Source organism: Drosophila simulans, chromosome 2L (genome assembly GCF_016746395.2).
Source record: "Drosophila simulans strain w501 chromosome 2L, Prin_Dsim_3.1, whole genome shotgun sequence".
Taxonomy (NCBI): domain Eukaryota; kingdom Metazoa; phylum Arthropoda; class Insecta; order Diptera; family Drosophilidae; genus Drosophila; species Drosophila simulans.
The window spans coordinates 17,404,838-17,432,437 of record NC_052520.2 but is presented as its reverse complement, the minus strand read 5'-3'; the positions used below and the strand labels follow the sequence as shown (position 1 = coordinate 17,432,437).

At 39.8% G+C, this 27,600-nt stretch overlaps 1 protein-coding gene across 13 annotated transcripts in view; it reads left to right on the top strand.

The window, feature by feature from the left end:
• The window catches only part of LOC6732634 (neural-cadherin), a 124,564-nt gene extending 101,562 nt beyond the window's left edge, over window positions 1-23,002 (top strand). For 4 of the 13 annotated variants that reach the window (XM_039298530.2, XM_044923910.1, XM_039298534.1 and 1 more), the window contains 11 exons: window positions 1,910-2,053; window positions 2,183-2,298; window positions 3,213-3,377; window positions 5,739-5,876; window positions 7,697-9,020; window positions 10,429-12,730; window positions 12,821-12,991; window positions 14,152-14,393; window positions 18,668-18,880; window positions 19,026-19,196; window positions 19,660-23,002. In XM_039298530.2, coding sequence (XP_039154464.1) covers window positions 1,910-2,053; window positions 2,183-2,298; window positions 3,213-3,377; window positions 5,739-5,876; window positions 7,697-9,020; window positions 10,429-12,730; window positions 12,821-12,991; window positions 14,152-14,393; window positions 18,668-18,880; window positions 19,026-19,196; window positions 19,660-19,781 — 5,108 coding nt within the window. In that variant the 3' untranslated portion in view covers window positions 19,782-23,002. Of the gene's footprint in view, window positions 1-1,909; window positions 2,054-2,182; window positions 2,299-3,212; window positions 3,378-4,447; window positions 4,610-5,738; window positions 5,877-7,696; window positions 9,021-10,428; window positions 12,731-12,820; window positions 12,992-14,151; window positions 14,394-17,226; window positions 17,466-18,667; window positions 18,881-19,025; window positions 19,197-19,659 lie in introns of all 13 variants that reach the window. The other 9 variants (XM_039298541.1, XM_039298542.1, XM_039298533.1 and 6 more) reach the window with 3 other exon arrangements.
• Window positions 23,003-27,600: the final 4,598 nt, after the last annotated feature.

Sequence of the window (27,600 nt, the reverse complement as noted above, 5' to 3'; positions counted from 1 at the left end):
GTGTGTTTGGTATTGTTCCGCGGAAACTCACCTCATCTGCATACAGGTAAATTGATTTTTGGCGTTATAAAGTCAGGCAGAAATTACTGCGATGATTTTATGAAAATCTTTGTAAAATGTGCAGTATTTTTAACAAACTAAAGGGTTGCAGATGTCCTGCGAATAAGACCGCACTTATTAATTATATAGAAGTGCCACAATTGAGGACAATAAAACTCAAATTCGGGTTTCGAAGCAACATTATATATACAATATCCTTTGACTGTCATTATTTTTAATGACGCATCTTGGTTAATTAGCAAAACCCAGCATGGGTATAACAAAAACCCTTTGAGTTTTCAGAACACACAAAAATGGGACTACAAAAATGTTCATCTGGCAAATGCAAGGTCTTTGACTAAAGCATAAATGTTGATAAATACGCTGGATATTATTTGCATTTAATGCCAGCCTAGCAACAGGATTTTGCCAAGTTTTAATTAAAATGTCGTCACATAGAAAGCAAGCCACAGTCGAGTTGGCAATTAGCAATGTTTTGCAATAAATTTAATTCAAAATTGGTCACAAACATTTGCTAATTTAAGCGCCACGGTGGGATTGCACGCAGGGCAAGGAACTTATCACACATACGCCATGTGAGCCCGGCTGCAATGGGAGTTGTCAACCTGCAGCGCCAGCAAATGTGCATAATTCTAGCACACAGATAGTGCCCAGTCAAGGCAGCTAAATTATAAACCGAAACACAAACAACGCAGGCACAAGAGAAAGTTTTCCTGTGTTGTCCTTCTCAGGATTGCTAAGTAAATTGATAAACAGAAACATTTGTGTCGAGCTCCCATTGAACTGAGAGAAAATATCACATATTTTGATAATTCATTTCATCGAAACAGTCTTAGAAACATTTGAAAGATAAAATCAGCATATAAAAACAAGCATTTAAATATTGAAATTTAATATTCCTTGTGGAATTAAAATTGAATTTAAATGCTATCCCAAATTTCCTCTGTGCAGTTCTCAAGTTCTAAATGGGCTGTTAAGCGGCAAAGTTTGGTCGCATCTGTTGCCATAGATTTGTGTGTACTCTTCAGGTTTTCGTTTGGTCCAATGGTCTTTGCATTTATTTAATTAAAACGCACTGGCTCTGCCCAACATTGTTATTGCTGCAATTATAAATGATATATGTAATTTACTGCCTGCCTGACATCTCTGCTCACTGATATGTCTCATTGTCACTGGCTTTGTTTGTCCATCCCCCGCCTCCAAATTTCGTACTTCACTCGGAGTTTTCCTTGTTCTATTTACCCACCCTGGCATATTAAATCACCTGAATACTTGGACTCAAATCGAGCAGAATGAGAGCTCTTTTTGGGGCAATTTGAATTTAATTTGGGTGAATTCGTAGCAATTTCAGCAGCTACAATAGGTGTTGTCTAACATTAGCAGAGGTAATAATAGTTAATTATGCGATTGAGTACTCAAGACAAGAGGCTTAAATGGGCTGAATATAAAATTTCGCTCGAATTCATTTGCGACCGCATTACTGCTTACTCAGTTCTGTGATCAAATGTAAAATCCATGAATATCAAATAAATTACATCATCGCACATGCAAATAAAAATCGGAAGTTCAAAATATCCCAGGCTGCTTAGTATGCGAAACGCGTTTGAATCTCCCACGCATAAGAAGCAAGGAAAATAGGGAATATAGCCTTAAATAAAAGACAAACAAATTGTTGGTCGCCCCAATAAGAGGCGTTAAATTGTTGTTCTGTCTGGCAGAGGAAAAGTTTTCCTCATTGTGTCTAGTACGTGATAATTGCGAAGTACCAACCGTTCTTGAGTGTCAAATTGAAAACGAGAAATTTAACCGAGCGAAATGGTGTTTTTTCCGCCCCTTTGCCCCACAATAGTCACCAAATTCATACGCATTGGCATCGCCGATAAAAACGATAACCCGCCCTATTTCGACAAATCGCTGTACGAGGCCGAAGTGGACGAGAACGAGGACATTCAACACACAGTGCTCACTGTAACGGCCAAGGATCACGACGAGTGTAAGTAGAGGGCCCCTCTGGATGCCCAAAAAAAAAATGCTCCCAGAAATTCCGCAATTATTATCTTACACACACATTTTTCTCTGTCCCTATTCTCCTTCTTTTCCCGAATTCGTCCTTCGCCCACAGCCTCACGTATCCGCTATGAAATTACAAGCGGCAACATTGGCGGCGCTTTTGCGGTTAAAAATATGACGGGTGCCATTTATGTAGCTGGCGCTTTAGATTACGAAACTCGACGCCGGGTAAGTAAAAAACCAAAAAACCAGAAAAAAAATGGAAACACAAAAACCGCGCGTTTACAAAAAATGAAAAATGCAGAGTGGAAGCCCGTAGAGGACTCCTCTGTAATCGACAAACGTTCTTTCGCAGCTCAGATATATTTATGACATAAGCGTTGCGGGCTTAGTCAACTGTGAGATTTGTTTATGTCACTGGAAAGCTGAGAATACATAGGGCCAAACAGGGATTACAATATAACATTCTCGAAGTACAATTATTTTTTCCTTAAACTTCAAGGGTATATTTTACTTAAGAACAGAAAAAAAAGAGGAAAAAGATTAAAGAGTCAATTGAAGTCTCCTCGAAGAAAGTGAGAAAAGCTCCCTAGAAAACCCACAAGAAAACTCCATTTCACTGGCCAACGGAGCATTAAGGCCATTCTAATCTTGACCAACTATAAAATTCATTAAGAAACTCGCTCTCCCTTTGAATTTCAATTTACACGCTTCGCACACCGCGAGGCTGCTTAAATATTTAAAAGTTCAAACAAGTTTTGTTACACGAGCTGCGGTCGAAAAGACAAATACCAAAGGCAAGAAAGTGGATGGCCAACCATTAATTGAATTGCAATTCGAACAATTGGCCAAGTGCAAACTCAGTCAGTCATTCAATTTTTGTGTCTTTAATTGAAACGCGGCTAGGGAAACTTTCTCCAACGAAGCATGCAAATATTTCCAATTATTTGAAGAATGAAGCTTAATTTTAAGTAGAAAATTGATAAAGTAAATATATAAATATATAAATAATAAATATATATAATAAGAGTTAGGTGCCATTTAATAGCTGAAACACTAGTTCAAAAGATCTAAGATCACGTCTTAGGTAATGAAATTCCAATTGATGAGTATAAATAATACGTTTTTCTCTGTGCGTTCAGTATGAACTTCGTTTGGCCGCCTCTGATAATTTGAAGGAGAACTACACCACCGTGATTATCCACGTCAAGGATGTTAACGATAATCCCCCCGTTTTTGAGCGACCCACCTATCGCACCCAAATTACCGAAGAGGACGATCGTAATTTGCCCAAACGCGTCTTGCAGGTCAATGAATGAAACAAAATGAATACGAAACTAGCTCACAACTTTTGTTTTGTTCAGTAGAGTTTTTATTCAGCTAGAATTTATTGCATGTGTTGAGTTTTCGTTTTCAAGTTTTTCCCCGTCCCGAAAACTGCCTGATCCACACATTATTGCACAAAAGATACACATAGAATGTTAGAGTGAAGTGCTTTTAGGCAAAACTATTTCCTAGTTCTAGTATTTATCACTGCCAATATTTATGTTAATTATGTGAAAAGCCTAAAAACCATTTTCACCTTTTTATTACACAACAAATTGTTGACATGCTAAAGGCATTTACTGCTTTGCAATATTAATGAACTCAAATTTGTGTTGGTTCATTTTAAAAGTATTTACAATGGCAAACCAATATATTTTTTAAGTTCAAAGGAATGCCACATATTTGAAGCCATTTGCATGTTGTTCCATTCCCCGCTTTTTCGATTGATTTAGGGCCGGTGAAAAAATATGACGAAAAGTAATTTAACAAATAAAAAATGCTGTCCATTTTAAAGTGGACATGGCCTGTAAAATGTGGCCTATAAAAAACGTATAAAATTTATTTACCGAGTGCGCACACATAAAACATTTAAATTGCGGTTTACAAAAAAAAAGTATGGTAATACTATTGATTTATCATTAAGCGGGCTACGATAAATTATGTTTAAAATTGAAGATGACTTGGAAACATGTCGATTAACATGCACACCTTCAAACTGCTATGCACTTTTTAATGCATAATTGAAAAAGTCAATTAATTTATCGCCATTTAATGAGTAGGCAAGCGAGCGCCATTGAATGTGAAAAATGCAAATAAGCCGTCAAGTCAAGAGTGGAAAACCGTTTACAAGATATTCGCTGCGTTCATCTTGCCCATTTGTAAATTGAACAGCGAGCTTTCATTTAATTTTAATCAATACTTTTATGTTCTCTTCGTAATTTATGTGCATTTTATATTTATTGTTTAATTTCGTTGTTTTTACCATTTTTTTGTTCTCTTCCCTGCACCAATTTTCCGTTGGCCATATATTTTATTTAATGTTTGCATAAAGTACGAACTGAAATTGGTTGCCTCGGACAGTTTGAATGAAAATCAAACAACAATCGTCATAAATGTGCGCGACGTCAACGATCTACCACCGCAATTCCCGCAGACATCCTATGAGCGAACTCTCGACGAGGGAATGACCAACACGCCCTTTACCATTATGCAGGTCGCTATATTATTTACCATTTCCGAGTCCTGTACATAAAATCGTAGCGAACACAAAATATATATCGCATAAGGCAAACAAACAAAGCCGCTCCTCCACCACGTAACAATTAATTTAACCCAACAACCCGAAATCTCATTCAGTCTCATTTGCCATGTAAACTTTGTGTAAACCAGCCATAATAATACGTAAACATTATGAATAATCTCCGCGAGCAAGGTGTAGTATTCGAATTTATTAAAAGCCATTCAGCGGTAATTGTGTAAATTGAAACGAGAATTCCACTGGGCACATTGAGGTGCACCATTAAAGGCGCATAGCCGCCTGGCATTTGAAATGCAAGCAGAACAATTAGTGGGGTGACTTTAACGAAAAATTGATTCTGTTACTAAAATATTCCCTGCGGTCTTTAATAGCATGCGTAAATATGGCGCAAACTTTTCGCATTTTATTTATCGCACATATGTGTTTTCCATTAGCCATTTCTGTTTGCTACCAAAAGCTGCTAATTAAATTCAATGTGCTCTTTAAGTATTAATGCCACACATTTGCACGATTAAGCTTGACCCGCCCAGATTTTCTGTTGTGGTTTTACCACGTTTCACTTGCGGCTAGCTGGCGCCCAACTAATTTAATTAAAATGGACATAGTTGGCGCTTAGAGCCAACAAAGGGAATTAAAATCAATCAGTCAGCACTTTTCTTTCTTTGTTTGTATTTACATTTTACTAACCATACGCAAATAATATTTTAATATTTACCATTGATTTCGTGCTCGCTCGCTCACTTCTAACAACAATATTTTTCACTGACCAAACTTAATACCTGAAAGCACTATGCAAACAAATCATAATCCATTGAAAAGCGGCTAAAAAAAAGTCAGAATGGTAATTAAAGTAAATAAATACCATTGAAAAAAATAAACGCACTTACAAATCACACTCATCTAAACTAACCAAAGCACAAATAGTTTTGTTTTCAAGTAGTTTTTGCATGGCATGTTTATCTTATTTCTGTACTACTTAATTCGGTCTTTTTGCTTGTTTACTTAACGTTTTTCGATTTTTTTATCCGTTCTACCGACAATTAATAATAAATATGTGTATTTATTTGCCGCGCTGGATGAACAGGTTACGGCCACAGATGGCGACAAGGATCGTCCCCAGAACATCGTGTACTTCCTCACGGGCCAGGGCATTGATCCGGATAATCCAGCCAATAGCAAATTCGACATCAACCGCACCACCGGCGAAATATTCGTACTAAAGGTAAGTCATCAGCGAAAACAATGCCGCAGTGCTTGGCTCTTAATTTAAGCATTAACAAATTGCCAATGGCCGATGTGAAAAAATGCTCGCATGCATAATAAATATATAAATAAAATGCGGTATTTAAAAATCCATGTTCGCCAAGGCCGCAGCTGGTCAGAAACGGAAAATAATGGTGAAATTTCGAAATATGCTCTCGCTGATTAAGCCCCATCAATGTGCACTTAAGCCCGCTTCGAATCAATCGCAATCCCCACAAAATGCAAACGTGCGAAACTGTCTACGTGCTCATTATTTTACATTTAAGTTGCAGTTGGGGGGACGAAGGCAGGGAGTCTCAGTGCACTATTTAATAAAATGCTTAAATGGATTCCTCGAGGCGGAGGAAGTGACTGATGACCCTGAAGGAATCGCGGATTTTAAAACGAAATAAATAATTCATTTGAAATGAAAAGGCAATGAACAATTTACTCTGCGTCCAGGTGCTGCTGCTCTTTAAATGGCCCACTAAAAGCCGCAGCAATTGAAAGAAAATGGAAACTAATTACGAAATCACAATTGAAAATCCCTCGCCACATGCGAGTTGGAAATTTTCACTTAACTCTAGTGTAGTTCCAAAAACGCCAAAGTCAAATTAAATGAAATTCCCATGCGTCCAGCAAAAAAATAAAATTAAACGAATAACATTCGTGCCGCACAATTCGGCCATTTTAGTCCAAGGACTATCTCTCTCGACGTGAATACAATTTTATAAAAGTGGCGGGAGGAGAACTTGATAAGGGATACCAAACAGCTGTACCGCATTTCTTTTTTTCTGGGGTGCGGGTCGGAATCCACAGGATGTGACTCACTCACAACTAATCCCTTAAATTGAATATGTCATAACAATGTTGGCAAATTTGTCATGCAAATTAAAGCGATGACTACGCAGGGGTTATGTGTACATATTTTATTTTATTCCGCACTTAAGGGGTATTTTCGGAGAATTTTAGGTTGCTCTGGATTTTAGTCAAACTTAAAAGCAGTGCAAAGTTACACCTATTTAAAGTCTGTAACAAAATAAATGAAAATATGGAAACGTGTCCTTCATCGCATTCTAGTAGGTGACCTTATGGTGAATGCACTTTTATCTCTTAACCGGTTCCACATAGGCTTTAGCATATTTCTCCAGAGTATCCTTCGGTGTAATCCATCAACACAATTATTTATACACACCGTTTTTTGTTGTTGGCGCCTCGTGCACAAATTTTTTTATGACAAATCCAATGTCAGCGCCATGAAAGACTCCTCTTGTTGTCGGTCCGCTGTGCCTGTCACATGTCGTCGGGGGTTAACGATGGTAGAGGTTTAAAGGGTCGTGGGGCTGCGATTTGCTAACAAGGGTTTGGGGCGATATCCAAGGGTTGCCTGCAGCCAACAGATACAAAGTACTGATTAAAATCGCTTGCGCCTTTTATTATTTGCATACGTATGTGGGGATAGGATGGGCGTTATGGGGATGGGCTTAGGGTGGGATCCAGGTGGGACCAAAACCCATCACTCAGGCTGCTGTGAATGCATATCAAAGTCACAATCAACATCAGGGACAGGTACAGGCTTCCCATCCCTTTTTTGTGGCTTCCCCAACATTGTGTAAAGGGATAATTTCATGGGTTAAAGATGGTGTAACTCTTAACCCACAACAATGTTATGCTCGCCCCGCCCGATGTTAATCGGTCTTGCGTTTATGACAGCTAAAATTACGCAAAGCCCCCTGCGTATTTTATCCCATAACAGCGCTTTACACTTTAACTCACACTTTTATTTCGATGCCTTTATAGCCTCTGGATCGCGATCAACCCAATGGACGCCCCCAGTGGCGTTTCACTGTATTCGCCCAGGACGAGGGCGGCGAAGGACTCGTGGGATATGCGGATGTCCAGGTCAATCTGAAGGACATCAACGATAATGCCCCCATTTTCCCACAGGGCGTATACTTTGGCAACGTGACTGAGAACGGAACCGCCGGCATGGTTGTGATGACCATGACAGCCGTGGACTACGACGATCCCAACGAGGGTTCCAATGCCCGGCTAGTGTACTCCATCGAAAAGAACGTGATTGAGGAGGAGACGGGCTCGCCCATTTTCGAAATCGAACCCGATACGGGTGTGATAAAGACCGCCGTTTGCTGTCTGGATCGCGAGAGAACTCCGGATTATTCTATACAAGTCGTGGCGATGGATGGCGGGGGGTTAAAGGGGACGGGGACGGCCTCTATACGAGTTAAGGATATCAACGATATGCCGCCGCAGTTTACGAAGGACGAATGGTTTACGGAAGTGGACGAAACGGATGGTACGGCCTTGCCGGAAATGCCCATTTTAACCGTGACCGTACACGACGAAGACGAGACGAACAAGTTCCAGTACAAAGTTATTGACAACAGTGGCTATGGCGCCGATAAGTTCACCATGGTGCGGAATAACGACGGTACTGGTTCGCTCAAAATCGTACAGCCCCTGGACTACGAGGATCAACTGCAGAGCAATGGCTTCCGTTTCCGCATCCAAGTGAACGATAAGGGCGAGGACAACGACAATGACAAATACCACGTGGCCTACTCCTGGGTTGTGGTGAAACTGAGGGACATCAACGACAATAAACCGCATTTCGAACGGGCCAATGTGGAGGTGTCTGTATTCGAGGACACGAAAGTTGGCACCGAACTCGAGAAGTTCAAGGCAACCGATCCGGATCAGGGTGGCAAGAGTAAGGTGTCCTATTCCATCGATCGATCTTCGGACCGTCAGCGCCAGTTTGCCATTAACCAGAATGGTTCCGTTACCATTCAACGTTCCCTGGACCGTGAAGTTGTTCCTCGTCACCAAGTTAAGATCCTGGCCATCGACGATGGTTCTCCGCCGAAAACCGCCACTGCCACACTAACAGTCATCGTCCAGGATATCAACGACAATGCTCCCAAGTTCCTCAAAGATTACAGACCAGTTCTGCCCGAGCATGTTCCTCCACGTAAAGTGGTTGAAATCCTGGCCACCGATGATGACGATCGCTCCAAGAGCAATGGCCCGCCATTCCAGTTCCGTTTGGACCCCAGTGCGGATGATATCATCCGTGCTTCCTTCAAGGTGGAACAGGATCAAAGTGAGTATTTCTTATATTTACAATTGTTTAAAACAAATCTTGACTCGGCAGTTTAGCTTTTACCTATGTTAGTTGAGTTTTTTAAAACTCGGAAACAATATTTGCTCTATTAGAAATGCATAAACACACATCAAGTGTTTATAGAAGTTTTTATACATCAAATAATAAATTCATTCAAATTCTATCTATTCTATCTATTCTATCTGACTTCCAAATTGCAACCAATTACATGTAAATTGCGACACATACTCAACATGAAAAGGTGGTGGTAGGGATCTGAAAATAGTTACAGACCAAAACTTTCCCAGCCTCAATAAAAAAGTTAGCCAAATATTTGGGTCAAAGCTTAAACAATGCACCAGCGTAACGCTCTTAGTTTTTGTATTTTTTGTGTGTGCCCCTGCCTGTATTGAATTTTTCTTGCCAAGTATTGAGCGGAACGGAAAGGGGTTGTGGCCGGTGTCACTGAAGGCTAACAATAGCATACAAATGCAATTACCTCGCAGAGGAAGTCCGAAATGAATAGCCAGGAATCTTTGGCCATAGAACGGAAACCGTAAACCGCATCGCACATGAAAATTTAAATAATATAAGCAAGGCAAACGCAGAAGATTCGCCCACCTGGGCGCCAAATAAAATGGCAAATGCACAAGTTTTCAATGAAATTACACCATGCAGAGTCAGCCGTAAAGCCAAACTCCATATGTATGCATCGCAGCTCCCTTCGCAAAGCCAAGAAGTGAAGAGAAAAAAGTGGCCCAGCATTCACAATTTGTGTGGGTGGCAATCCAATTCTGAAGCCTCAGCTGGGAAGTGGAAAGGGCAGGCAAGTTTGGGGCTTTCGTGGAGTCCGGACAACTACGATTCTGTGACTTTATGCAAACGTTGGTTGGCCGGGGGAGCAGGAGGCTTTTCCAGACTCCTATTTGCATACAATTTGCCTAAAAACACACCATGGAGTGTCTTTAAAAATACATTTCAACTGTGCGTTCTCCGCCGGTTCTCCTGGGGTTTTTCCCCTCCGGGGCAATAGTTTCCTTTCCTCCGGACGTCCAGACCTAACACTTGTTGGCTCAAAGGCGTAATTACAACAAATGGGCTATTGCACAAGTTACATCTGCAATCAGGTGGAAGGGAAAACGTGCTGGCTAATAAAAGAGCTTAGTTTTTGGGTTGGTTAGTTGTCAGAGCTCATGGCTAACTGGCAAATGCCTTTGAAGTCCTGACTAGCAACTGGATTTGGGCTGGGCCTTAGGCACTTATATGACCGAGAATTGGTAGTTTATTCACCTGTAGACACACATTTTTAGGAAGGTCTTTCCTTGGAGCTTTTCAATACAGAAAGGAGGACTTAAGAATATCTAATCTATATATTCTAATCCATTATAAATTTACTTGCAATTTGCAGAGGGAGCCAACGGTGATGGCATGGCTGTGATATCGTCCCTAAGATCCTTCGATCGCGAGCAGCAAAAGGAGTATATGATCCCAATTGTAATCAAAGATCATGGTTCACCAGCAATGACTGGAACTAGTACCCTGACCGTCATAATTGGCGACGTGAACGACAACAAAATGCAGCCTGGATCTAAGGATATCTTCGTGTACAACTACCAAGGACAATCGCCAGACACTCCGATTGGACGGGTCTATGTCTACGATTTGGATGATTGGGATCTGCCCGACAAGAAGTTCTACTGGGAGGCCATGGAGCATCCAAGATTCAAGTTGGATGAGGATTCCGGCATGGTAACAATGCGAGCAGGAACTCGCGAAGGACGTTATCATCTCAGGTTCAAGGTCTACGATCGGAAGCACACTCAAACCGATATACCAGCCAATGTTACGGTTACAGTGAGAGAAATTCCCCATGAAGCTGTTGTAAACTCCGGATCCGTACGTCTATCAGGCATTTCAGATGAGGACTTCATTCGAGTCTGGAACTACAGAACCCAAAGCATGAGCCGCTCGAAGATGGATCGTTTTAGAGATAAGCTGGCGGACTTACTAAACACTGAAAGGGAAAATGTGGATATATTCAGTGTGCAATTGAAGAGGAAACATCCGCCTCTAACGGACGTTAGGTTTTCCGCACACGGATCTCCTTACTATAAGCCAGTTAGGCTAAATGGAATTGTACTGATGCACCGCGAGGAGATCGAAAAGGATGTGGGCATCAATATCACCATGGTGGGCATCGATGAGTGTCTGTATGAGAACCAAATGTGCGAGGGCAGCTGCACGAACTCGCTGGAAATCAGTCCTCTGCCCTATATGGTTAACGCCAATAAAACTGCCTTGGTCGGTGTTCGTGTCGACACCATTGCTGACTGTACTTGTGGAGCTCGCAACTTCACCAAACCAGAATCCTGCCGAACCACACCCTGCCATAATGGTGGTCGCTGTGTGGACACCAGATTTGGTCCTCACTGCTCCTGTCCTGTGGGATACGCGGGACCCAGGTGTCAGCAAACCACTCGCAGTTTCCGTGGAAACGGTTGGGCCTGGTATCCTCCCCTGGAAATGTGCGATGAATCGCATTTAAGTCTGGAGTTTATTACCCGAAAACCCGACGGCTTAATCATCTACAACGGTCCAATTGTTCCTCCAGAACGGGATGAGACGCTCATCTCGGATTTCATTGCCCTGGAATTGGAGCGAGGTTATCCTAGACTGCTTATCGATTTCGGCTCGGGAACTTTGGAGCTGAGAGTGAAGACGAAGAAGACGCTGGACGACGGTGAATGGCATAGAATCGATCTGTTTTGGGATACCGAAAGCATTCGTATGGTTGTCGACTTTTGCAAATCAGCAGAGATTGCCGAAATGGAGGATGGCACTCCGCCGGAATTCGATGACATGTCCTGCCAGGCGAGAGGACAAATTCCGCCATTTAATGAGTACCTCAACGTGAATGCTCCTTTGCAAGTGGGTGGTCTATATCGGGAACAGTTTGATCAGAGTCTGTACTTCTGGCACTATATGCCAACGGCCAAGGGATTCGATGGCTGCATCAGAAATTTGGTGCACAACTCAAAACTCTATGATCTGGCCCATCCTGGTCTGTCGAGAAATAGTGTCGCGGGTTGTCCTCAAACCGAGGAGGTTTGTGCTCAGACGGAAACCACAGCTCGCTGCTGGGAGCACGGAAATTGTGTTGGATCCTTGTCCGAAGCTCGTTGCCATTGTCGACCGGGATGGACAGGTCCTGCCTGTAATATTCCTACGATACCCACTACCTTCAAGGCCCAGAGTTATGTTAAATATGCTCTGAGTTTCGAACCCGATCGATTCAGCACGCAAGTCCAGCTTAGATTCCGCACAAGAGAGGAGTACGGCGAACTTTTCCGTGTTAGCGATCAGCACAATCGAGAATACGGAATCCTGGAGATCAAGGATGGACACCTGCACTTCCGTTACAATCTCAACTCTCTGCGCACTGAGGAAAAGGATCTCTGGCTGAATGCCATAGTCGTAAACGATGGCCAATGGCATGTGGTGAAGGTAAATCGATATGGCTCAGCTGCTACCCTGGAATTGGATGGTGGAGAGGGTCGTCGTTATAACGAGACCTTTGAGTTCGTGGGACATCAGTGGCTGTTGGTGGACAAGCAAGAGGGTGTCTATGCGGGCGGCAAAGCTGAATACACTGGAGTGAGAACCTTTGAAGTGTACGCCGATTACCAGAAGAGCTGTCTCGATGATATACGGTGAGTGTACTTATTAATCAGAAAAGTAAATTGTTTCCTAACTTTTAATTTATAATTAATTGCTTATTACTTGCTATTATCTATTTACAGTCTCGAGGGCAAACACCTGCCATTGCCACCGGCGATGAATGGTACTCAGTGGGGACAGGCTACCATGGCCAGGAATCTGGAGAAGGGTTGTCCCTCGAATAAGCCCTGCTCCAACGTGATCTGCCCCGATCCGTTCGAGTGTGTGGACCTGTGGAATGTCTACGAGTGCACGTAAGTTTCTTATCAGATTACCATTTCATCTTATGAAAACCACCCACTGCTTTTCGTTTCTCATCAATCAAAAAGAAAAATTCATACCTTTTAAATAAATTGACCGTTCGGACTGTACTTTCACATAACATTTACAAACCAACAAAAATGGGTAGAACCTCAAATTTCCCGTAAGCCTAAGAAAAGGCGATAAGAAAAACCCCAAAACCCATACCACAAAAAAGTTACAAAAAGGAAAACAAATCGCCAGCTTTTGATAAGCAAGCGCAGAGCTTACATTTGATAGGCTTAATCAATTAAAGGGGGGCACAAAAAATAGGAGAATACACGGTAGGAGGAGCAGAGTCCGGAAAAAAGCTTGCTGAAACTGCTCGTCAAAGGACCTCGTGCCGGAGATTCAGTTGAACACCACCACACCCATTGAACAGCACACACATGGCACAAAAGTCAGTTAGTGATTGGCACTAAACGTTGCGTGACAAATCAATCGGCTTAGGCTTACGTTTCCGATTTCGCTTTGACTTCGAGTTAAAGTCGATTCGAGTATCCAGATCCGGGAGCAAAGAGCATTTGTCCGGCTTGCAATGGTCCTTGTATGTACATATTCACGCTTTTGTTTTCCCACACACAGAGCAACAGCAACAAGCTTAGCACAGGTACTACTACTTTGCTTATCTTTCTTAAACACACACAAACCACACTTCATACTTGTTGGCTTCAAGCTTTTGGTCAGGGCAAATCAATCAGTGTTAAATAGGGAAAAACACGCCCGTTGGGAGAAGTCACACAAGTCACTTGGGATTTTAAAATCACTTCTTAAAGTGCATAAACGTACACCATAGGAATTAAATTCTCTTTCCGGAGAGCTCTATTACACATAAAAGTTCAAAGCCGTCGTTTTTGATACTTCATAACCATTTTCGGTACAAAGAACAGAAATAACTATTATTAGGTATACTTGTACTCTCATTAAACATTGCGCATAATTATCTGACAAAACTTGGACCTGTCTCAAATGTGTTAATTATCCATCACTCAATTGGAACATCCATTCGATACTTGAATTTTCGGTTGCCCAATTTCTTTTCCCATTTATCCGAACTACTCAATTTCGAATATTTAATTATAAATAATGGTAATTAAAACCCGAATCGAACTAGTTGCGGCGAAGGACGCATTATGTCGCCCGATTCCAAGGGCTGTATGGATCGCAACGAATGCCTCGATATGCCCTGCATGAACGGTGCCACATGCATCAATCTCGAGCCCCGACTCCGATATCGTTGCATATGTCCAGATGGATTTTGGGGCGAGAATTGCGAACTGGTGCAGGAGGGTCAGACCTTAAAACTCAGCATGGGCGCCCTGGCGGCGATTTTGGTCTGCCTTCTGATCATACTGAGTGAGCATCGAACCATAGAATCCCCTCCAAAAATCGAAATATGCGACAACAACTTTTAGTTATAATCAAGCAATTAGTGCTTTAGCGAATGCTTAGCGTTTTAGTGTCTATGTTGTTACGTTTTTCAAAGTTAATTAGCTAGTCGCAGTCATCCAATCAATTTCATGCAAATTCCATTTCATTTTACCATCAATTCGACATTTCAAAGGCCCCTATGCACTTTGGTTTTATTTGATCATCTCATGCTCTATCATTTATAAATCCAATCATTCGGCATCAAAATCACGGATCACCGAATTTACCTTTAATGAAAATTTATATATTTGGCACACGGCTTTCAATATGTCCGCTCACATTTAACCCATTCAAAAAGGCATTTCCATATTCATCAAACTATGATTTCATTTCCATACCATTTTGAATGTTTGTTTTTGGCACGTTTTCCGTTCAGCCTTCCACTCAATATGTCTAGTATTATTCCCTCTGTTTGTGTGTGTAAATATTTTATGTAACTAAATGAAGGTATGTATGTGCCGAATATTTAATGAATTTGTGACTTACTTCTTGCCAAGTACGAGTATTTCATTTGGACGCCGTCTCTGTAAAGTACACTGTCCATTTAGTTTTTGCGCTACACTCTGCCAACTATTCGCCCCACACACTTTTCAAAATGCACTCAGCCAAGAGAATGAACAAGACCTGAAATGCCCTTCAGGTAAGTTAACAAATGTGCAGTCAGAGATACAAGTTGTCCATGAGGAGACAAGGGCAAGCCACCCAAAACCGAGCAAGAGCAATTGCAGTTGTTAGCTTTGGCATTTCGAGAAATCACGATGCTCCAAATCCGCCCACCTTATACGGAGTCTACATACAAAAAAAAAAGATAAATACAGGCTAGGGAGGACAGGATGATCAGACAGCTCAAAGGAGCAGGTTGGAAAGTGGCACTAAGAAGCTGCCAGTTCCATTTCGGCAATGCCTCGCGAGGATTTACTACGTTTGCATTTGCTTTTTTCCCCCCTACTTCTCGACTTCTTACGTTAAATGCCGGCTACGTGTGTAAACAGCCAGAAAAATGCCAGTTTCAGGCTTAGAGCTCAGCTCCATTTATATGCCACCTTTGCTTAACGTTTAAGAGCAAGCGAACCGCGGTTCACGAAGCATACGGAAATTATTTCGTGCCCGAGCCAACCATCAGCTGAAACTAAATGACGTAAAATATGGCAAACTTTATAGACCAAAAATTCCGTAGAAATTATCAAGTACCTTACTCACTTCTGATGGGCTTAAACTGTGCACTTGGGAGCAATCGAAGGCTGAAGGAGCAGACGCCAAGAGTAGGAAAAAACTATCCCTGACTTAACTTTTCAACTGGCGTTGATTTAGTGTGAAAGTTTCTTGCTGCTTTTGAGGTATTTACTCTATCCTCGCCTTTTAACTTGTTTGCTCCTTTTTTTCTGCTGCCCCGCTGTGCGGAATTCAATGGTTAAGCAATGGCTTTTGCCAATAATCAATATATCAAAAGTGACTAGAGTCTGTATTTGAAAAGTATTCAATGGTGCTTGCAAAAAAGTCGCCCAATAGCCATGAATTTTATAGGAGCTGTGAAGAAAAGAAACCGAAGTGTAAACAATTTTTCGATTCCTTTCTATTCTGATCGAAATAAAAAGTCCATTACAGAATGATAGATTGGAGTTTTAAACAAATGGCAAAACTAAGACCTTAGTTCAATTACAGCTTATGGACAATTAAGTACATGAAATGAGAAACAAAAACGAATAAATAGTGTAATAGTGACCTTCATTTAGCTGAAATTGTACGAGACCCATTTTTAAGATAAGACATTTAGAATTTTTACGAAACAAAACATAGACAATTTCCCATGCATCTCAATTACTGCAGCCTTGAGTCCGAGAAATCTCCCTTGGCAATTTCACACCTCAATTCGCAAAAACAAGTGACACTGCAAAGTTTTTATCCCTCTGCTTCTGGAAGATCGAGTGTGAGTGCGTTTCCCAAAACTAATCAAAACAAACTTAAGGACTGAGACAAAATAAAATGAAATTCAACTTATGCCAAGAATGCAGCTAGAGTAAAACTTTCAATTCAATTCCAACCAGGAAAACAAAAACTGTTACATAATAATCATAAAGGGAAACAAAAATTGTAAAAAACAGCACTTAAAATGCGTGTTAGGATGGGGAACTCGATGAAGGGCGATGCGGAATGCAAATGCAAAAAGTTTGTAACACGACCAAAAACTGAACTAAAAACTCACAAAGCGTAAAATAATAGCTGCTACGAAAAAATAGGAAAAATGGTAAAGTTGCAACGAACGTTTAAAAAGACTTTTTGAAAGTTTTTCACACTTTTAAAGGAAGCAAGCGAGTGAGGCAAATGAAAATATTCCATTCTCAAAACTATTGAAACGAACAAGAAAACAAGTAAGCACTGAGAAAATATCAACATCTTAAATCAGGAATAATGTTCCATAGATTGTATGAAAAGTTCCTTAAATTATTGCATTATTTGCATCAAAAATTTTGGAATAGTAGAGTATAAGTAATTAATGGGAGTTTTGAAAATGATTTTAAGCTTTAAGCTTTAATTCCTGATTCTAGGACGTTTATTTTTCTCAGTGTGACTATATGCAGGAACTTTATCCAAGACACATCCACACATCACACCCCAGCATGATGGAAACAAATTTTAAATAATTTTCTTTTATTTTTTCAACACACTCGACACACCCACACATCCTGTACACCCCACATCCACCCAAACAACCAACCAACCACTCGTATACGTAACTTTTTCGGGGCTCGTCCTGCAGCTGTCCGGCGGGCTACAAAAGCTCGGGCAGCACCTGTGTCAACGACAACGAGTGCCTACTGTTCCCCTGTCGCAACGGGGGTCGCTGTCGCGATCATCATCCTCCAAAGAAGTACGAGTGCCATTGCCCCATGGGCTTCACTGGCATGCACTGCGAACTGGAGTTATTGGCCTCCGGCGTATTGACGCCATCCCGTGATTTTATTGTCGCCCTGGCGCTCTGCCTGGGCACTCTGATACGTAAGTACATACTGAGGAACCACAAAAGAGGTGTGGAACCAACGAATTGCTGAATTAAATCGAACTTTTAAGGCTTGAATAGCTCAAGAGAGTGGTAAAACTTAAACTAGCGAATAAGGATTCCAACTATTCAATACATCAATTGCATGAAGAGAACCCTTTTAAATAATTACTTACTATTTTATTTATTATATTACACGCATCCAAGTTAGTTTTCACATTAATATTGCATTTTAACTCATTTGATTTCTTTGGTTTTCTTTTGCCAATTAAAAGTTTGATCAGAAGTGTATCTGTCCTTTAAATATTGATGGCATTGCGCGTAAGCCATAAAATTAATTAAGTCTTACAATCAGCAATCTGCAATGACCGGAAACGACGGATCCCAGCAAGCAAACATGTCAAAAGCCATTTCCGCAAATTACATAACACAACAAAAGTCCTTCCTTTAATTAAAGTTTATTCGATGGTCAGCGAAATATTTTTGCATATCGATTGGGGCGTGACTGCAAAAGAATCCAAGTATAAATTAAACATTGTTGGATAAGAATAATATTTCGGCATTGCGAATGCGTATTTGACTAACACAATAATTGCAATTACATGCTGGCCAGCTGGCGAAAGGCAAGAAAAACAGAAAAAATCCAACTTTCTCCGAACGAAGAAGCCGCAGCAAATTACTTAACGTCAACTTCAAGTTGTGGTGGCAGTTTCCACGACTCGAAATGCCCAAAAACTTTTGTTTTCCCAGGGTTTTCCCGTGCAACAGATGCTGTCTGCGTTTCGCAATATGCTGAAAAGCGCGCTGGCCAAATTAGAAATACTACAGAAGACAGCGGATTCAAGTCGTCTGCAGCTTGATTTGCTATTTTCTGTTGACCAGAAAACTGGGACAATGTTGGCAATATTGTTTTAGGTTTCTTTTCGTTTCGTTTTCCCTATTCTTTTCCCGTGTTTCGGCTCTACTCCGCTCTGGTTATACAATTTAATTAAGAATTTTTCTGCCAGCTGATAGCGCACGAAAATGTTTGGACCCGCTTTTCCGCCGTCGAAGAGAAGTATAACTGAAATTGTTCTGCATGTTAAATTAAGCGTTGTATGATGCACTTTGTAAACCCAAGGAGTTGTTGTTGCATACAGAAGGAGGGCAATATTTGAGGGGAAATTGCATTTTAATATTGTTGAATTTTAACTATTCGCAGTACTCGTCTTGGTGTTCGTCGTATACAATCGTCGCCGTGAAGCGCATATCAAATATCCGGGTCCCGATGACGATGTGCGCGAGAATATCATCAACTATGACGACGAGGGAGGCGGCGAGGATGACATGACGGCCTTTGACATCACACCTCTGCAGATACCAATTGGAGGGCCAATGCCACCTGAGCTGGCGCCCATGAAAATGCCAATTATGTGTAAGTTTACGTGAAAGTTCTCCCTTCCACACTTTAAATTACAATTAAGAAATTTATTCTGTTTTGAGAGCATTTAAAAATTCCGAATACCGAGTTGAATAAAGTATAACACTATGGTTTTATTTTGAACGTCTCATTTCTCCAGATCCCGTCATGACCTTAATGCCAGGTCAGGAACCCAATGTGGGCATGTTCATCGAAGAGCATAAAAAGCGTGCCGATGGTGATCCAAACGCGCCACCTTTCGACGACTTGAGGAACTACGCGTACGAGGGCGGCGGCAGCACAGCTGGATCGCTCAGCTCGTTGGCTTCAGGTAGGCCTGAAAAAAGAATATTCCACTTAAGACTAGTTCTTGCACCCATTATGCAGCCGTTTAGTCACGAAACTAGAACCGAAAAGCCTGAGAAGCCCCAAAAAGTAGGCTACTAATAACTAGAAAAGCACTCAAACGTGCAGCTGAAAACTAGAGCACTCGATTCGTTGTTGACTCATCAACTTTTTGACATTTCCAGGCCAGCGTTTCTCAGATACAGCTGAATATTGGGTGTAGATCTAGGAGAAATATGAAACCAAAAATGGCTGTTCACTCTTCTATTTTGACTACACAGTGGAAAAGAATACTTAATCGAGCTATATCATATTATTTAATATCTAAAAAATACTTGCCATGGTCTTAGAGAAGAATTAAGACATAAAAAAACAATAATGTGCAACATTTTCTTGAATGCTTAGACTAAACATGGATTTTTGTTTGCGAATATTCGTTATTTTTGCAGGAACTGATGACGAGCAGCAGGAGTATGACTACCTCGGAGCCTGGGGGCCGCGCTTCGACAAGCTGGCCAACATGTATGGACCCGAGGCGCCCAATCCCCACAATACCGAACTAGAATTGTAAGCTGGTGGAGCGAGGAGTGGCGTGGAATAGAGTGGGGAGAAGGGAGAGACCGAATCCAAGTCCGATGCGGATACCTAGATGAACAAACTAAAACTGTTAGTAGATACAAAGTTGCATTTAAAACGAAATGAAGCCCCACTCCCGAGGGAAACTCACACACACAAAGAAAGCGCAACCAAAGAAGCATCTCAATGCTGAAGTTGGCAGAACTCTCTACGTAAATGGAAACTAAGAACTAGAAAACTAAAATAGGGGAAGGGAAGTAGAAGTGAAATCAAACACATATTATGACACGTAAAATGACATTTGTAAAAATATTTCATCAGCATTTAAATTTAAACAATTACGATAATGAGATTTAGTTGTTAGGGCAACCGATAAGCCGGAAAACGGTTACGGTGGCACTTTTTCCAGCATTTTTTGCGGGGCAAGTTATGAACGAAATAAAACTAAAAATTGAGGAAAGAGATTTGTATGATGTAGGAGAGAGCATACCAAAGTTTAGTTTAGGAGCGCTTATGAATTTATAACTTTAATTCTCAAACCGATTTATTGTGCATATTATTTTAAGTTGTAATTATTATTTTAGGCATTTTATGTTTATATGTTTGTGACGCATGTGAGAGTCATTTAGCCGTTAAGCCAGAACAATTCTCAACGCCTTTAATTTATCGATACTTTAAGTTAAACAATTTTTATTTCGCATTACTTTTTAAGGATTACGATTAAACAGAATTAAAACTTATATAAAGGAATACCCAAAGACTGTTTTCGTTCCATCATAACAAGTATATACATACATTAAAAACACGAAACATATATATATATTAACATATAAACATTACGAAATTTTTAACTGCAACCGACGGGCGTTTCGCAATTTGTCGCATTGTGTATGATTCAATTTAAAGTAAACCACAATCGGCAAAACCTGGCCAAATTCCAGGAAGAAAGTACTCCTACAAGAATATTATAAAGCAGAAAACCTATGCTAAAACTCCATAAAAGCGAATCAAGCAAAAGAGTAAAAGAAAAAGTAAAAGTAAAAAAAAAAAGTAAGAAAACGAAAAATTACCTTTAGATGAACTTAGCGCAATTGATATAATTAAAATTAATACTTCAAAGGAAAACAAATGATATATATTAATGATGAAAAAATGGAAAAGTATTTTACATTGTATATATTATTAGTTTTAGCACGTATACAAAGAAACACACAGATACAACCAAATCAAATTGGTAGCAAAACCTAAAATAATATTAAGTCATTTCAACTACAGAGAAAGAATGCATTGAAAGAAAAACAAATAAAATCCTCCATATACATAAACCCAAAACTAACTGCATTTAAACACAAACTTTTTCCACACAACAAACCAAGCGGTTTGTAGATTCGTCCTTTTTTTCCATTTGTTTGCTGAAAACCTAATCGATCGGCAATGGTCGCAAATTTTTATTATTCTTCGTTTGTTGTTGCACAGACCCACACATAATAAATGTTGTTTTTTAAGTTGAATTCGTGTGTTTGATTCAATTTGCAACAGTCAGCCAGAAAAACTAAACCAGAAACGCAGTTTCCCGATAACAGATTGTAGAGAACCGTAAGTACATAGCAAAAAATATATATAAGATCTGCGTAGATCATACATTTTTCTAGGATCCTATTATTTTCAGTTCCTTCATTTGACAGATTGTCCCTTTAGCAGACAAAAAACACGACAAAATTTTTGGTATTCGAATTATCCCTACTACCACAGAAGAATGTTTATGAACACTACTTAAGAAAAACCTACCATATACATATAACAAATGGAAACGGAGAAAAATCTAACAAAACTGCAACAAAAGTTGACTATTGAAAAGTGCAAAGATTTTAACGTAATTGTTAAACCATACAGCGAAATAAATAATAATACACTTCTCTGCTGTACTTGTTTGAGAAAATTCATAGAAATTTTAAAGCACATTAATTGTTAAATCGAACCTTAACTCGAAGTAGCCATTTACGAATAAACGAAGCCATTTTGCATGATTTGCCTGCTCAGTGCAGTACAGTGCGGTACGGTACAGCAAATCCGCAGATCGAGAAACACACAGAACACTGCCAAAATTAGGTTTTAGTTTCGCAGGGACTCGTGAGGTTTATTCAACGAACCGTTCATTTTTCGCTTTCGCTTTTCTTTAGCGCACTGAACTTTTCATTTGGCCTTCTTGCTGACGCATCTGACTATGAATAAATTTTGCATTTATATATGTATAGGTCGAACAGCCAACGGAAACGAAAAAAATCTCAAACAAACATTAAACAATGCAAACATTTTAAATTGTAGACATTCAGATAAACAGCAAACAAAAGAACTGGGCGATATTTTATATTTATACCAGCTGGAAAACACACACAGAACAAAAAACCAAATTAGTAGAATGGCAAGTGAATTATATACTCATTTACACATATTTGTTATATATTTTGTAACGTAAGTTAGAAGCATATACTATATACTGAATAATGCACAGACACATACATATATAATGCGAAATACATTTACAACAAACACAAATGAACACGCCGACAGACTGACAGTTAGACAGACCCATACATACATGCGATGCAAAAATCATACTATTTGATAACTATGTATTTATAATGTATGCATTTTTTACCAACCCGAAAGCAAGCGGCTAACAAAAACCGAATCTCCTCTATGAATCGTAAATCCCGTTCAGTCTAATAAAATGAAAAAACAGATACACATACTAAAACAAATGAAAATGCGAAGCCAGAAAACAAAAAACCGATTTGAATGCAGTTTTAGATAAATTTGCATATAAGTACATTACTATGTAAAATCCCTTTAATATACACAAAAAAGAAAATGCAAACGGAAACTAGTATTAAAAAAATGAAATTATGAATAAATTACGAGGTATAATGATAAAACAAGAGCAAAGCAAACTGCTGGAAAAACTAACAAATCAATTGTGTCAGTATCGAAAATGATAAAAATGCTTATTAAGTAAGCGACAGAGAAAAGGCGTGAAAACTTGTAAGCTAATCACGCTCCACTTGAGGAAAATGGGGAAAATATTTAGTTAAGAAACCTATACACGACACACACACACAGACACACTGACATATACACACTCACTCATAGACAACATCAACAAAATGCAATTATATTAAACGAGGAATTATTATAAAAGCAAAAAACACACAAAAAGAAAAGTGGAAAGCAAACAAAAAGAAGGAATAAAAAATAAATAAAGAATCTGTAACGTTATATGGAAAGAAAAATGGAAAACTGTGTATTTATTGAAGTGCGGGGGGCAATCAAGTTGGCCTATTTTAAATGAAATCTATTTATTCAGAATGACTTATTTCATTTCGGATGATTTAAATTCATAAATCGCCAAGCCTGAGAAATAGAATGGCTCGTTAGTGGTTTCTTAAATATTAAAGAGTTAATTTTGTCCACTTTTTGCAAAATACAACTAATAATTCTATAAAAATGATTTATGTATACTTTACACTTAAATACATAATTGGACGCATAAATTTGAACTCTTGACTTGAAGCATTTTCAGTTTCCGTGAAGCAAATGTAAATATGTTTGCGCCTCTTAGACAGTAATCCCTTGTTATCTTAGTACCACAATGGCCATTCCAATTTCCAGGTATCTCTGAGGAACAGTGCTATTTGTTTATTTGTATATTACATATTGCATTGTTACAAATGAAACCAATATTATGTCAATGTCAATGTTGAGTTAGACAAGCTCGCAGCCGCGGGCAGACACTCTCAGGATCAGAGTATATCCTTATTTGGCCTGTATGTGTGTCCTTCGTCTGCCAACACACTATCGCTATCAGCAAATTTAACCAGCAGTAACTATAAACACAAAGAGCACAATAGAAGGAAACACTTTTCCCGAGAAAAGAATATACAGACAAGCATCGCTTCTCTGATTTTGCAAAGAAAGGCGGTAGGTTTTGTAAATGGATTTGGCCTTTGCTTTTGGCCCCGAATACAATTTCCTCTTTTGCTATCCAAAGAAGCGAATGAAAACTTCTCATCACCACAAAGGCAAATAAATATATATGCGGAGGTAGGGCAGCAGATTTTCTTTCCCTACACTTTCCAGTGCGGCATCAAATTTCCAATATTATTGCTCCCTGTTGAACATTTGTCTTGCCCTTTTTTGCCGGCTCTTGGCACGTTCCAACAATTGTTTAAGGCGCCAAAACAAATTGCGCATACGCCAAGTGGTGCGGGCAAGGAGAGAATGTATATGCTAACATTCACTACGAGCACAATTTATAAGCCACAATTTGTGCGGACTATTTTTAGCTAAACAATTTGTTTAGCCGTCTCTTTGCAGCTGTCGATTTATTGGCCAACCCTTTCCATCGCAATTCCCCCAACTTTTTCCCAGTTCGAACCCTATGTCTCCCGTCCAATTTCATTGTCAAGCTTTCGGTTTTGTTTGTTTTCACCCCCCACTCACTGGTATTTATGGGTTTTGTTTTTGGGCTGTTAAATTTATGAATTTCGCGCTGACAAGAGCCGCTCGTTTATCTCATCTAATAAGTTTCGCTTGTTGCTCCACGACCCTCATACTATCGAACTTTCCATTTCGTTTCGGATTTTTCCTCTGGCTCATTTGCAGTAAAAACTTTTGGTTATGGCCTTTCTAGAAAACACTTGAAAAAAATATCGAATAAATTGATATTTCAAGTTTTAAAAAGTTTTAAATTAATTTCAAGGACTAGAATTTTCAAATTATGCATACAGTACAAGCGAAATAATTATTTATGCAAATAATTCTTCCTTTAGTCATTTTCTTTTTTTCAATATAATTTTACCTAGCACTCAAAAATATGCATATTCTTAATGCATATTTTATAAGTTTTTGTTGTGCACTTTGGATTGATTTTGAGCTGGAAAAACAGTTTGATGAGCCCGCTGAACGTTTCAGTTTCCGCTTTGGGCTTTCGGCGCTCGGTTTTTGTGTGGGATCTCTTTTATGGCAGGTTGTTAAAGTCGAGAATTTTCCGATTTTGGCTGCCTACTATGGTGAAACAGCGAAGGCGGCCAAAATGCCGGTATTTTTTAGATAAGTGCTGCAGTTTATGAAATCGCTCTGGGCAGCTTGAATGGAATTTAGCAAGCGAGTGATGGGTAAGCTTTTAAATTGGTACAGCAGCGAGACATATGAATCGCATTTGCGGATGTTTGGCCACTGATTTAATCTCATTCATGCCGAATGATACTTATCATATTTGCACTTCAAAGAGGAATACCAAATAAAGGCATTTTCAAATGCGATTTTGCGCCCGAAAGCATGCAGTAAATATGCGCACTAGATAAGCACATGTCATCTACATATGTATATTTGAACCGGGCCCAGATTCCGGCTTTGTTTCGTGCCGCCCACATATTTCAATATTTTGCCAACATGTCACATGGATGACATTCATTTCCTACAGTCAACACGCACAATTTGCCGCTCGCAAATGAAATGAATCGCTCCAAGACAACAAAGTCAAACGGCGGAAAGAGCAGCCAGCGCAACTCGTACAAATCCCCTGACACACCGGAAAATCTTGAACGAAAAACCCAGAAAAACGAAAACGGTAAGAGGAAAGCGAAACATGTTTTAGCCCAAAAGCGAAAATCAACACATTCAAATGGTGAAAGTAAAAGCAAGAGCTGACAGCTTCAGGCCAGATGGCTTAGAATAGATTTCAAAAAATGTTTAGCAATATGTGTACACAACAAAAAATTAATAAATTTCTTTAATAGGATACAAAAAAACGGCAATTACCTAAACACACTGTATTAAACTAAATTAATATACCAAACGATACATGCATTCCATAAAATATAATATTTAATTTAACAATTAAATATATCATAATTTTTCTTTAACTGTCCGTAGTACATAGGAATATTTTTAAGAAGACGGAAATACTTGAAATACCCTCAAAATGCGTGGGCTCAGAAAACGAACCGCTGGAAAACTTAAGCAATTTAAAGCCTAATCGGGCTCAATTTGATTGTCCCAGCATTTCAGCACACCATGACCTCTTGTGGTTGGTTGGCCGTTAGGGACTGACCTCTTGTCAGTCAATCAAAGGTCAAAAGGGTTGCCCAACTACGGCAGGAAAAAAGTTATAAAGAAAAAGGAACAACGGTCGCTGGTTGACAAGCATTAAATAAAGAGGGCAGATCGCTTTAGAAACATATTAAATTTTGTGGCTACAAATTACTTAATGAATGTGGGAAAGCCTTCGGATTCCATCGTGGCACGAATGGGAAATATCCTGTTTGGCCATACGCAAATACTTGGGCTCGCAGGCAGACTTGAGCTCTTGAGTGGACCGCCAAAAATGTTGATTGTTCGGTCCTGCTCTGGAAATTTGCATAAACTGTCGCCGAGCACGTCTGTGAGCCATCTAATTGAGCCGAAAGAGGCTGGCTTAAGCTTGTTTTAATTGCATTAGGGAATAAAACGGATTGGGGCACGAAAACCAAAGCTCGGGCTGAGATTTCTCCAACTCAAACAGACAGAGATCAGCATGTCAGGCGGTTAACCGCCATTTCAGAAATTAATTGGTATCTTTGGTTCCTACCAGAGAACTGCAGCCCGCCACTCGCACTCTACGTCCACCCGATAAACACTCGGTACTCTAGGCACCCCGTTTTTTTTGACACCCTACTTGCGGCAACACAAAATACTCGAGTGTTTTACCGACGTTGTGTTTTTGTTACGAGTAAAAAAACCACCCGAGGCCTGCTGCGCAAGAGCCGTTTGGGTGAGTGGACGCACAGTCAACGATCGGCCGCACGTCATTTTTTGTATGCGGGCTGCAGTTCTCTGGTCATTTTTTGTACGCCTAAAATTTGTATGGGTGGAAGCGTGACGGGTATAAGAAATGAAGGGTAAAAGGGAATACCCAAGAAAAATTTCGTGCTCACGTCTTTGATGGACTCAATGGGTGCCACCCGTTTCGAATCATTCCGTTATTAATTTTTCACACGTCGCTACCTGAATACTCTAATGACAAATATTCTTATATAAAGTTATTTTTGAAATGAATTTTGTGACATTATGACTATAATCTATATTTAAATAATAATAACGTTAATAATATATATAATATATAATAATATATAATATAATATATATATATATATATATATATATATATTATATTAATAATATATAATATAATAAAATATAATATAATATATATAATTATAATAATATATAATAATAAGATGAAGGGCATATTTTACAAAGTATTCGACAAAGTCTAGAGCCACGCCGAAAGAATAGTGTGTAAACGTATGGAGTGTAAAACGCATGGAGTTACGCATCTTGTCTGTGACTCGACTACCAACGAGACCACTCGAGTATTTTTGGAAACACCCGAGTATTTTTGGAAACACCCATGTGTTTAACGGTATACCCACAAGTGTTTTTGTCACTCATCCCTTTTTAGGCAGTGTGTGATCGGCACCCGCGACGCAAGGCACCGTATTGATTCGGGTGCGCGCACAACGGGGTGTCTTGTCTGCATGTTCAGATTTATACTGTGTGTTTGTAAGTACCCGCGATGTGCGTGGCGGGTAGCACCCGCACACAAAATTGTAGGGTGTGAGTCGAGTGGTAAAAAAGTGCCACCCTTGCAGTTCTCTGGTTCCTACAGCTTTGGGTCACACATCCCACACATCCACTTATTTAAATTGATGGTCTCCCCGGTGTCCGGGTCAACATTTAGTGCCTCTGGCTGCTGTTGTCTAGAACGGTTAACG